At 36.7% G+C, this 13,622-nt stretch overlaps 1 protein-coding gene and 1 pseudogene across 2 annotated transcripts in view; both read left to right on the top strand.

The window, feature by feature from the left end:
- Positions 1–13,622, top strand: part of Pla2r1 (phospholipase A2 receptor 1) — a 148,530-nt gene that overhangs the window by 70,748 nt on the left and 64,160 nt on the right. For both annotated transcript variants that reach the window (XM_087199244.1, XM_087199245.1), the window contains one exon: positions 9,169–9,338. In XM_087199244.1, the coding sequence (XP_087055370.1) occupies positions 9,169–9,338 (170 nt within the window). The remainder of the gene's footprint in view (positions 1–9,168; positions 9,339–13,622) is intronic.
- Positions 2,506–7,347, top strand: LOC106010124 (eukaryotic peptide chain release factor subunit 1 pseudogene; annotated as a pseudogene).

Genomic DNA, 13,622 nt, shown 5'->3' with positions numbered 1-13,622 from the left:
TTTTGATGTCATATCCAAGATATTGTTGCCAAATCTAATAACATGAAGCTTTTTCTGTGTTTTCTTCTTAGAGTTTAACAGTTTTAGTCTTCATATTTATGTCTTTGGTCTACTTTGAGTTTATTTTTTTTACACAGAACAAGGTAAGAGTCCATTCTTTTGCAAGTTGATATCATTTTCCCAATATTATTTGTTGAAAAGACTGGCCTTCCCTCACTGAATGATTTGGCACCCTTGTTGGGAATAATTTGATACACAAGAGTTTATTTCTATTTTATTTCGTAGATCTATATGTTGGTCTTTATACCAGTACCACATAATTTTTTATTACTGTAGAGTGTAGTAAGTTGTGAAATCAAGAAATGTGAAGCTGGGTGTTGTGACTTATGCCTATAATCCCATCACTCGAGAGGCTGAGGCAGGAGGATCACCTTGAGTTTGAGGCCAAGCCTGGGCTACTTAGTGAATTCAAGGCTAGCCTGAACTCCACAGCGAGACCCTGTCTCAAAAAAAAAAAGAAAGAAAGAAATATGAGGTGCAAACTTTGTTCTTTTTCACAGTTGTTTTGGCTATTCTGAGTCCCTTGAATTTTAGGATTAATTTTTATATTTCTACAAAAAAATCATTATTATTTTGGTAAGGATTGAACAGAATACATGGATCACTTTAGGTAGTTTGGACATCTTAGCAATATTAAGCCCTCCAAGGCATGAATATGGGATCTCTTTCCATTTATTTGTGTCTTTAGTTGAACTAGCTAGCTAGTGAAGCTAGTTCCAGTCCATTACTTTTTAAATTATTTTAGATAATACAAACACAATAATCAGAGTACTGTTATCTGCTAACTGCTGTGCTGGTTATACACAAGAAACATCTTTTTTTCAGCTATATATGTCACTGGTTAAACTGACAAAGAAATAAAATGTTCACTTAAAGATCAAGTTCAAAATCCCTCCTTCTAAAGTACTTTTTGAAATACAAAGCGTTTACTCAGAAATGAAAAAAAAGCAACACATACCAAAAATATGTTACTATCTTAAAATAGTATTTTTTACATTAAAATTTAATGTTTACTGTCATGAACAAATTTTTTGCAAACTGATGAAAGTTCAAGATATATTTTTCATAGTCACACTGAAAATACAATCTTGAATTTTAAACTTTTTTAAGGAGTTAATTGGAAAAGTTAATTTTTTTCTGATCCCAAGAATTATTCTCCTATGGAGTTTGACTTTGTAAGTAGGTACATATATGCAAAATATTACATCATTTGTCTGTTTTTTAAAATAACAAATAGAAACACCTGCTACACTGAATTCCTTAAAGATAAATACTATCCTAATACTTAGAATAATGCAAAACATGTACATGTGGTTATTTTTGGTTCTTGAGTCATAACAACATTTGAATTAAACAACCCCTGTAAAATCAGACAAAAGACAAGATAATATAAAATTCTGGAATGTTCTCCTAGGAATAATTCTAAAATACACGGCCAGAAACACATTTGAAAGGTCATCTTCTCTATTACTCTAAGCCAGCATTTTCATAACTATTTCAGTCTTTGAAACCAGAAGTGAGTGGTAAAGAATATAAGATATTTATTTGTTTCTTTACCAGCTAGGAATAGATACTCAGAAGATTGTACACTTTATTCTAACTTAATTATTTTAGATTGTGTGGTTTAGTAGAAAGCGACTTTTGTTGATTTTCCTTACAAACAGCACCATCTTCTAAACTAGAACTGGAAACTAGAGAATTATTTTTATTTAAAAGTTTTAGGATTTAATGTATGAATATTATATGTGCTACATAAAAATATACTTGCCATTCTATCACCACTCCTGTTCAATATAGTTCTGGAAAATATAGCAACAGCAATTACACAAGAGAAAGAAATAAAAGGAATAAAGATAGGAAATGAAGAAGTTAAATTGTCATTATTTGTGGATGACATGATACTCTATATAGAAGACCCAAAAACTCCACCAAGACTTCTAGACTTAATAACCAAATTCAATAGAGTAGCTGAATACAAGGTCAGTACTCAAAAATCAGTAGCCTTCCTGTACATGAATAACAGACTCACTGAGAGAGGAATTAAGGAAACAACACTTTTCACAATAGCATCCAAAAAAAAAAAAGAAATACCTAAGAATCAATCTAATGAAGGAAGTCAAAGACCTCTACTTTGAAAACTACAGCATTCTGAAAAAAGAAATCAAAGAGGATATCAGAAAATGGAAAGATCCCTTGTTCCTGGGTAGGAAGAACCAATATAGTGAAAATGGCCATACTTACAAAACTACTATATAGATTCATTGCAATCCCAATTGAAATTCCAACAGCATATTTCATAGAACTAAAGAAAACAATCCAAAAATTATTTTGGAACAAGAAAAGATCTAGAATAGCAAAAGCAATTCTAGGCAACAAAGACAAGGTAGGGGGTATCACAATTCCCAACTTGAAACTATACTACAAAGCTACTATGATAAAAACAGCATGGGGGCAACACATGCAGCTGCCTGGAGAGAGGGAGACGGTGTCCTAAGTCAGAGCAGCTACCACCTCAGAGCTGCCACCAGGGAGGAGCAGCCGCTCCCCCCCAGGAAGATGGCAGATGAGCCCAGTGCTGCTGACAGGACTGTGGAGATCTCGAAGATCAAGAAGCTCATTGAGAGTTTGGAGGCAGCCTGTGGGCTCTTACAGAACTACTTTCAGATGACAGCAAGTTTGGCTTCATTGTAATAGATGGTAGTGGTGCACTTTTTGGCACACTTCAAGGAAATACAAGAGAAGTCCTGCACAAATTCACTGTGGATCTTCCAAAGAAACATGGTAGAGGAGGTCAGTCAGCCTTACATTTTGCCAGTTTAAGAATGGAAAAGTGACATAACTATGTTCGGAAAGTAGCAGAAACTGCTGTACATCTGTTTATTTCTGGGGACAAAGTGAATGTGGCTGGTCTTGTTTCAGCTGGATCAGCAGACTTTAAAACTGAACTAAGTCAATCTGATATGTTTTATCAGAGGTTGCAATCGAAAGTTTTAAAGTTAGTTGATATATCCTATGGTGGTGAAAATGGATTCAATCAAGCTATTGAGTTATCTACTGAGGTCCTCTCCAATGTGAAATTCATTCAAGAGAAGAAATTAATAGTACAATACTTTGATGAAATTACCCAGGACATGGGCAAGTACTGTTTTGGAGTTGAAGATACACTAAAAGCTTTGGAAATGGGAGCTGTAGAGATTCTAACAGTCTATGAAAATCTGGATATAATGAAATATGTTCTTCATTGCCAAGGCACAGAGGAGGAGAAAATTCTCTAACTCCAGAACAAGAGAAGGATAAATCTCATTTCACAGACAAAGAGACAGGACAGGAACATGAGCTGATTGAAAGCATGCCCCTTTAGAATGGTTTGCAAACAACTATAAAAATTTGGAGCTACATTTGAAATTGTCACAGATAAGTCACAAGAAGGATACCAATTTGTGAAAGGATTTGGTGGAATTGGAGGTATCTTGTGGTACCAAGTAGATTTCCAGGGAATGGGATACCAAGGAGGAGATGATGAATTTTTTGACCTTGATGACTACAAGGTAGTCAACATGGGTCCTGAAAAACGTACCTCACCCTCTAGCATCCAACCCAAGGAACACACCCGTGGTGGAATCCAAACAGATCCCTTCCTTACAATTGGAACATTTCCAGAACTTAATCTGTGAGCATTGGATACTGAAAAGAAAACCGAAACAAAACCAGACCCAGCCCTATACTTTGGTTTGTCATGGTGTCAGCACAGCAGCCTACAACTAAGTTCCTAAAAGTCACTTTGGACTAATTTAAAAAAGAATCCCAGTTTTTACTGAAATTGGTTGCTCTTGTATTTTATGAAAAAAATGATTTTTTAACCTTCATATATAGAAGCAAAAATACTTTAACTGCTCTAAACCTTCAAAAGTTAATAGAAGTGAGATCATACTGGTTTGTTTCTGATTTTTATTGGAGAAAAATTAAATTGCTTAATTTCTCAGTGACCCATTTACATGGCATTCTCAGTTTAGACTGCATAAGAAGAAATATATGTTGTGAAATGTGGGAACCATTTCTCTCCAGGTCTCTGTTTAATGTTGAAAGGGTGAGCTAATAGGAAGCAATCTCAACTGCACTCCCTCACACTCCTCCCCAGACTGTCAGTTTCAAGGATGCAGATTGCATCAAGCTGACTCATGAAGCATTGGGCCAGTGCACTGTTTACTTCTATCTGTTTGGCAGAAACATTTGTGCCCAGCCTTTGGGAGCCTTTGTATCACTCACTTGCTTTGACAAGGGTCCTGATAATCTCAGCCTTCTAAAAACTGGTTTGGGATGGATATGGTGGGGCTTCTGTGCTATTGCTGAGATTGGGAGAAATAAAACATGCAATTTAAGTGGAAGCAAAAAAATTTAAAGATTGTTTTATTTTGCTTGGGTGTATCTTTGATAAAAGGGAGGTGGTCATGTTTCCCTAGGGTGTTGGGTGGCATGAGATTATGTGGATGTTTTGATTTTTTTAAATGAACTACAAGATTTTCATAAGAACAACAGACATGTATGACTGTGCATGTAATTATGAACCCTTGGTGGGGTTGGGGCATCTGTTTCAAATGTGGGACTTAACAAGCACCTCTCATGTGAGAAATGATTGGAGGAGGGTGGGAAGGACAGGGGCGGGAAGGGATGGGACACAGCTTCTGGCACCATGGACTAAAACCATCTTGGATCAAAAGTTGACCTGAAAACCTGAAGTTTATGCTTTGCAGCTGGGCCATAATTCGGGCTTGCTGACGTGCAAAATCAAGGTGTCCTCAAGGCGGTGACAGTAAACAAAGCGTGTGGGATGTGCCCAGTGGTATCAATGGGAAAAGGTATATACCAAATGGACTTTGAAGGACCAAAGGTTTTTAAAGTCAGTTGGTATCACCCCCACGCTGACAGGGTAGTGAGGTGCATTTGGTTTTCAAACTGGATACTTTTAACACTTTAGTGCCTGACTGCTCTTCTTCACTGACTTGACTCAGTCACTCATAGTTTTACTGGTCTGAACCAGCTCCTTGTTCCCATGTTACAGACCTGCCTATAGTTCCATTAATCCTGTTTCACTTGAATGAAGGGAATATTTCTTAAATGTAAAGCTTCTGGTTCTTGCACTGTACTCTGAGGTCCAAATTACTGTCTGTCAATATGTAACCTGATGTCTCAATCCCAGTGAGAAGAGTTGATTCTTTGGTGTTCACCGACGTGAGAGGTTTCACCGGAACAGGCTTTTGCTTTGGGCTCTGCTATTTGTTTGCAGAACACCCACAAGCAAGCAAACATGCTCTCTTCACAGCAGTACCTTAGGGTTTTGCCATTATAAATGGGTCTAATGTGATATGACAAGACCAGAGAAATTAGATGTAAATTTGCATTTTTGAATATGCTCATTGTTACACATGATACATTTAGGGTATGCAGCTCTTTTTGTAGTTTTTATTTTTACTGTTTAAGTTTGGAAATGATGCCAAATTTTTGTATTTCTTTAATCAATGTGTTCTCTTCGGTGATATATATTGCATTATATATTGATGTGTGTATCAATATATACTGATATGTACCACACTTACACATACAAATACATAAATAAGAGGGAGTGAAAACCATAGCCTTTGCATTCTCTATAGCCTCTGCAGAGAGATCCTAAGCAGCCAAATCTTGGTGTTGTGATGTACAGCAATGGAGAAGAGTATTAAACCATATTTAAGAATTTTAAAAAACCCAGCATGGTACTATCGCTTCTCAGCCTTTTGGCTAAGATCAAGTGTAAAAGAGCATGGTACTGGCAAAGAAACAGACCCGAGGATCAGTGGAACAGATTAGAAGATGCAGGAACAACTCCAGGCACACTCAACCACCTTATCTTTGACAAAGGAGCCAAACACCCTCACTGGAAGAAAGATAGCCTCTTTAATAAATGGTGTTAGAAAAACTGGGTTTCAACTTGCCAAAGATTAAAAAGACTCATATTTCTCCCCATACACTAAACTAAAATCAAAATGGATCAAAGATCTAAATATTAAAACAGAAACACTAAACCTGCTAGAAGATAAGTTAAGCAGAACTCTTGAAGACATTGGCATAGGAAAAGACTTTATGAACAAAACCTCAGTCACATGTAAACTAGCACAAAGAATCAACAACTGGGATATCATCTTATTAAAAAGCTCTTACACAACAAGAAAAACCACCAACAGAGTGAAGAGACAACCCACAATGTGGGAAAAATTTTTACCAGCTGTACCTCAAAGGACTACTATCTAGAATATATAAAAAACTTTAAAGAATCAGACCCCAAATTTAAAGACCCAATCCAAAAAATGAGCATCTGAAATGAACAGACATTTCTCAGACAAAGAAATAGAAACAGCAAATAAACATATGAAGAAATGTTCAATATCACTGGTCATTCAAAAGGTGCAAATGAAAACAACACTGAGATTCCACCTCACTCCAGAAAGAGTGGCTGTTATCAAGAAATCAACCAATGACGAGTGTTGGTGGTGATGTGGGGAAAAAGGAACCCTGCTCCACTGCTGGTGGGAGTGTAGACTGGTGCAACTACTGTGGAAATCAGTGTGAAGATTCCTCAAAATCTAGGATTAGATGTCCCATTTGACTGAGGTATTCCCGTTCTGGATGTTTTCCTGAAAGAATTAAAAGCATCATACCACAGCGATATATGTGCACCCATGTTTATAACAGCATAGTTTGTAATAGGTAAATCTTGGAAATAGTGCAAAAGCCCATCAACTGGTGATTGGATAAAGAAGATGTGTATTTTTAAAAAATAAAATGGAATACTACTCAGCCATAAAGAAACATAAGCTAGAGACATTTATAGCTAAATGGATGCACCTTGAGGCCATACTCTTAAATGAAATAAATAAGACACATACATGTGAATACAAAATTATTTCTCTGATGTGAAAAACTGAAAGTGTAAATGAGGACCAAAATGTACAATAGATATTGTGAAATAGAAAGAAAATGTTCAAAAAGGAAGAGGAACTAGGTAGGGGTATGGGGGAAAGGAAAGAAGGGAAAGAAAAAAATGAAAAAAGAAGGAAAAATTGGAAACAAAAGTTTTGTAAATAGGGAGGGGTGGAGAGGTTGAAGGGAGGGAAGGGGAATGAGAAAAAATAAGAACCAAGATACGTCATGTACAGGTACAAATTCCCAATGATGAATGTCATCATAATGCATACATAAAATGTCCCAATAAACTTAATGAATATATATATACATATATATACTCATATATATATGTGTATATATATATATGTGTATATATATGTATATATACGTATATATATATGTGTATATATACGTATATATATACACATATATATGCTTGCCAATTCAAAAAAGCAGTTTTCTGTTATTTCAAACAGTGATAGAGATAGAATAGCAAACCAAAATGGACTAAATAAATCTATAACCAATAAGGGACAAAAGCCACACGTTGTCATGAAAAATAGTATTCAAGGCCATGTTCATAGGCAAGGTCATTTTTTAGCATTATCTGACAGATTTCATAGTAAAAGGTAATGAAAGAACCAGTAACCTTCCCTGTGCTCAACACCACCATAGTGAGTAGAAGTCCTGGCCACAGCACCCATGGGGCAATGCCTTGCTGGCTTCTAACAGGAATTTTTTAGGCACCAGGTGGGAACAATAATTATGCTACTCTGCCTCAACAGGGATCAGAAAAGCAGGTGATATATTATGAAATCATGAACTAATGAAATATAAGGGAAATTATAACAGCATCTAGGCAGCATTTAACATTATGTACCTTTCTCCCAAAGCACATTTATATAAAGTTCTGTTCCTACCATGTGCTTAAAAACAAACTTTTCTCATTTCAAATGTGTGCTATTCAGATTGTTAAAAGAGAATATGCTGAAAATATGAAAGCACAGTAAAATACACATATTCTGCAGAGATGAGTGCCATGGATGCCTACGATCATTAACTGTTCTATTGATGTCTCAGGACACTTAAAATTTTACTTTTTGTTCTTTATTTTAGCCTCTGTATTTCCTTTGAGACTCTTCTATTTTTTAAATGATCCCATTGTCTTTGGTACCCTTAGCAAGTTAAAAATGCATAGTAATTTTTTAAAATCCAAAATTGCAATTTAAAAGCCTAAATGGTGTTTTGGATAATTTCATCAAGCTTTACTTTTCCTGTTGACTCAGTATATCTGGCCAGAAATCACCACTAAAATTACTTCTAACTGTACAGGTCTTGAAAATAGGTTTATCCTAATAGTTTCAAACTTATCTTTAAGTCCAACTTTAGTTAAGTTTTTAATACTCACCCTTTTCTCATTAGGTGTGCATGTGGGAGCATAAATACAAGTTTCCTAGATTCCACTTTTGATGCATTCATGTTAGAAAGGGAGCATTGCCACCAGTCATTGAATGCTGATTCATTAAGCCGTTTGGGGGAAATGCTAGTGGGTGTATGACTTGGATTAGATCCTAGGACTTAAATTTATCTTCAGTGAAAATGCATATTTGAACACATTTGAGTACGCCAAGGACTCCATGTGCCTGTGAACAGTTTTGGGAGACATAAAATTCCTACTCCAATTCCTTTCTTACCAAGTAAGTGTGATAAGAGGGTGCATGTGAACTCCATAGTGGTAAATATTCATTCAGAAAAGCATAATATTCTTCCTCCTTCTTCCTGCCAACTCCCACCCATGCACATTATGGCTTGGTGTGTGGTATGTGGCCTAATTATAAAACAAGCCACATCATACTAAAAGAAATGTATTGTTGGCTGTGTGAACATTACCACCTACACTCTGAAACCAGAGCTGGACTCTGTTCCTTGACACATTTTTCAAGAATGAAGTGTATAATTCTCTTCACTCATGCATTTCTGGGAATGTGCTGACACTTGGTATGTATTAATGATGTTCAGGCTGTTTGTGTATTTTTCTGTTCCATGTTCTAAAGAATTAACAAGCAATGCATACTCGGGTGCCATTCTGTGTACTTCATTGTGTTTTAATGATATGTTTTATTGCCCTGAAATATAACATAACCCTTTCCTTTTTCTCTTTTCAAGGTTTGAACAGGCATTTATTACCAATTTGATCAGCAGTGTGGTGAAAATGAAGGACAGTTATTTTTGGATAGCTCTTCAAGACCAGAATGATACAGGAGAATACACTTGGAAGGCTGCGGGGCAGGAGTCTGAGCTGGTGCAGTACACACATTGGAACGCATATCAGCCCCGTGAGTAGAGGCGACAATAACACCAACTCTCACTTTGTAGTTGTGTTTCCTTGACCCCAAATTCCTTCCACCTCTTAGTCACCTCCTTTGGTTTTTCCTTAATATTTTCTTAATGCCTACATCAGCTAAAATGATCACAATAGGTTTTCAGGGGGTAGCATATAGATGGCCACTTTTTAAAGTACAGTTCACATGCATCATTTGACAGAGTCAAGGTACACATTCGTTGCTGGAGCCTACGCTTGCTTTTATTACCAGGAGCTCCAGTTTTTCTCTCCTCAAGCCACCCCCACCCCCAATCTGATCCCCTTCCTTGTCCAAGAATCCCAGGTGCTTATTCAGTGTAGAATTGCTCAAGTGCACTACCAAAGGGCACCTCTGGCAAGTTCACAATTGCTGCCACATGGCTTCACTGCAGAATGTTGGCCCATCACTGAGATAGCATCTTGCTGGTCTTTCTCTTATGTGGACTCCTGTAGTTCCTTAGCCAGGATTCCAAACTCTGCAGCAATATTACTTCATCTTCATGTGCTCAGCTTTGGGTCCCAAAGCATGAAACTGTGCCAGGTTGCCCAGTTCCAGAGAAGCTAATGGCTTCCACCACAACCTGCACTGGAATCAGTCTCCATGGAACAAGCTTTAGATGTGTTAATCTTAGGTTGACTATCGAGACTGAGCATGCATCTTTATTTACTTCAGGGTGAGTTCCTGCTTGGATGGCTTAATCTTTCTTGGCTATGGAACTTCATCAGGGCTACACCAATAGACAACAGGCAATAGATTACCTCTAACTTGGTATCTGGAGGAAATGAGATAGATGCCTCTGTCTGGAGCATCCCTCTCAGAAGAACCTAAGCTCTAAGGCCCTTTGTCCTATATGTTTTTCTGATGAAAGTAAATCTATGTAAATTATATAGATGCTCTAAACATAGGAAATTACACAATTGTAGAAGTCCTGTATTGCATCCTTTTCTTCACCTTCACAACATGAACACACTTCCCTTCTTACAAATAACCACTATTAACATTTGGTGTGATTCTTCTGGTTTTTGTACATGTGTATCCATGCATGCATGCATATGTTATTTTTAAATGGAAATAGGATTGTATATTCTTGTTATGTGCTATTTTAAATTAACAATCTGTCTTGGAGAACTTTCACACTGATATTTATTATTCAATACTTTAAGTATTATATTGGGTGGTAGGTTTCAATGTATGAATTTTGGAGAGATGCATAATTCAAATCCTAACAACAAAGCATGTGATACATGTTATAAGAAGTACAAATACAGCTGGGCATGTTGGCACACACCTGTAATCCCAACATTCTGGGAGGCTGAGGCAAGAGGATTACAAGTTCTAATCCAGCCTGGGAAATTTAGGGATATAGTGAGAGCCTGTCTTAAAATAAAAAAACAAAAAAGGACTGGGGATGTAGGTAACTGCAGTGGCCCTGGCAGACTTCAATCTCTAATACCGCAAAAAAAAAGAAGGAAGATGAGAAGAAGAGGAAGAAGGAGGACAAATAAAGCACTCTATGAATTAAGAGGGAGGATCAATTCGCCTTGGAGTTACAAAAGTTTGAGGAGGAAGTGACATTTCACCTAGTACTTAAAATATGGTCGGATTTGGTGGCTATACCAGTAGGAAGAGTTTTCAAAGCATGAATACACATATGGAGCCAAGGAAACATTGAGTATTTTTGAGAGACTTTGGTAGTTTCACATAACTGTATGGTAAGACATATGAAAAGGACCTGTAAAAGTTAAGACCAGAGAAGCATACGAAACCATTCTTCAAGTTTATAAACTAAAGAATTTTCATTTATTCTCTAGGTACAGGAAGCCATTGAAGTTTGGGGGTCAGGGAAGTGTTAGGATCAAACTATTTTTCATTTAGAGTGTTAAATAGGATAATACTAATAGACATAAGGGACTGCACTGCAGGGTAGTATACATGTGAAGGGTACCTACACTTAGTCAGACTCAAGTTCAAATCCCAACTGTATGATTTTAGAGAAGTCACTTAATCTCTCCATATCTGTTTTCTTATCATAAGATAAGATTAACAGTATCTACCTCACAGAATTATTATGAAAATTAAATGAAATACTATAAGGTTACTTCTGCCTTATAAATAATAAATATTAGTCTTTCTTGTTGCAGAGAAGTAATTTGTAGGATTTTGCCTAAAGCTAGATAAAATATGAAATGTGATCCAAAAAATACAGTGATGTTTCATTTTTTAAAAAAATTATTACAGCAAGACACATTGCTATTAATCCTCTCAAAATGCTCTCCATTGCTTTGAGCACACTTGTCCCTTTGTTTTTGTTACTTTCTGAAGTAGTTCTAAAAGTCTTTCATGAGTGTCTTTGGTTGTACTGTTGAGGCTGCCTCAATGTCCTGAATAGATTCATAAAGTTTATCTTTCATAATCACTTCAACTTTAGGAAAGAGCTAGATGTGGCACGATGCCAGATCCAGTGAATAAGGGGAATGAGGATCACTATAATGTTTTTATTGGACAGAAATTGCCATGTCAGAAAAAATATGTAACACAGAACATTGTTATGATGGAGGATGAAACATTTTACCTATTTCTCAGGCTGTTTTCTACATACATCATTTTTTACACATTTTAATAAGCCTTTATAATATTCAGAGTTCACCATAGTGTTCCCAGGTACAAACTCAGCTCACATATTTGCATCAAAGTCAGAAACATGATCGACATCACCTTGAAGCTAAATCGTTTTTTAATATTATTTTATTGGAACACTTTAGGTATACAATATAATGACATTCATCATTGGAGATACGTGCCTTTATATAATCTCTCTTGGTTCTTATTTTCCCTCTTCCCTTGCCCTCCCTTCAACCCCTCCATCCCTCCCTATTTACAAAGACTTTGTTTCCATTTTTCATTTTCTCCTTTTCTCATATTAATTCCATTCCCTTCTTTCCTTTCACCTACTCCTCCCACTTCCCCTTCTTCTTTGCCCCTTTTCTTCCTATTTCACATTATCTATTATACCTTTTAGTCCTTACTTACACTTTCAGTGTAAATATACTTTCTCATACTAGAGAAACTATTCAGTATTTACACGTGTGTGTCCTGTTTATTTCACTTAAGAGCATCACCTCAATGTGTATCCATTTAGCGATAAATGTCTCTAGTTTCTCATTTTTTATGGCTAAGTAGTACTCCATTTTATTAAAAAACCACATATTCTTTATCCAGTCTCCAGTTGATGGGCATTTGGGGGGATTCCAAGTTTTAGCTATTACAAATTGTGCTGCTATGAACATGGGTGCACATATATCACTGTGGTATGATTCTTTTAAATCTTTGGGGAAGATACCCAGCAGGGAAATAGCTGGGTCAAATAGGACTGCCAGTCCTAGTTCTTTGAGGTATCTCCATACTGATTTCCACAGTGGTTGCACCAGTCTACACTAGCAGTGGAGCAGGGTTCCTTTTTCCCCACAGCCCCACCAGCATTTGTTATTGGTTGATTTCGTGATAGCAGCCATTCTTTCTGGAGTGAGGTGAAATCTCAGCATTGTTTTCATTTGCATCTCTCAAAGGACCAGTGGTGTTGAACATTTTTTCATATGTTTATTTGCTCTTTCTGCTTCTTTGTCTGAGAAATGTCTGTTCGTTTTCGGACTGGGTCTTTAAATTTGGAGGTCTGATTTTTTAAAAGTTCTTTATAGATTCTAGATAGTAGACCTTTATCTGAGGAACAGCAAATGAAAAGTTTTTCCCAGATTGTGAGTTGTCTCTTCACACTGTTGGTGGTTTCTCTTGCTTTGCAGAAGCTTTTTAATAAGAAGAGGTCCCACTTGTTGATTGTTTGTGCTAGTTCATGGGCAACTGAAGTTTTTGTCATAAAATCTTTTCCTACACCGATGTCTTCAAGAGTTCTACCTAACCTTTCTTCCAGCCAGTTGAGCATTTCTATTTTAATATTTAGATCTTTAATCCATTTCAATTTAGGTTTAGTGCATGGTGAGAGATGCAGGTCTAGTTTTAATCTTTGGCAAGTTCAAATCCAATTTTTCCAGCCCCATTTATTGAAGAGGCTATTTTTCCTCTAGTAAGGCTCCTTTGTCAAAGATGAGGTGGCTGAGTGTGCCTGGAGTTGTTTCTGCATCTTCTAATCTGTTCCAGTGGTCCTCAGGTCTGTTTCTTTGCCAGTACCATGCTGTTTTTATCACAGTAGCTTTGTAGTATAGTTTCAAGTTGGGAGTTGTAATACCCCCTGCCATGTCTCTT

The sequence above is a fragment of the Heterocephalus glaber genome, unplaced genomic scaffold, assembly GCF_053883595.1.
Source record: "Heterocephalus glaber isolate CG9 unplaced genomic scaffold, H.glaber_assembly_v1.0 deba00000347, whole genome shotgun sequence".
NCBI lineage: Eukaryota > Metazoa > Chordata > Mammalia > Rodentia > Bathyergidae > Heterocephalus > Heterocephalus glaber.
The sequence above is the reverse complement of the archived record's forward strand: the minus strand, read 5'-3'. Positions and strand labels throughout refer to the sequence as shown.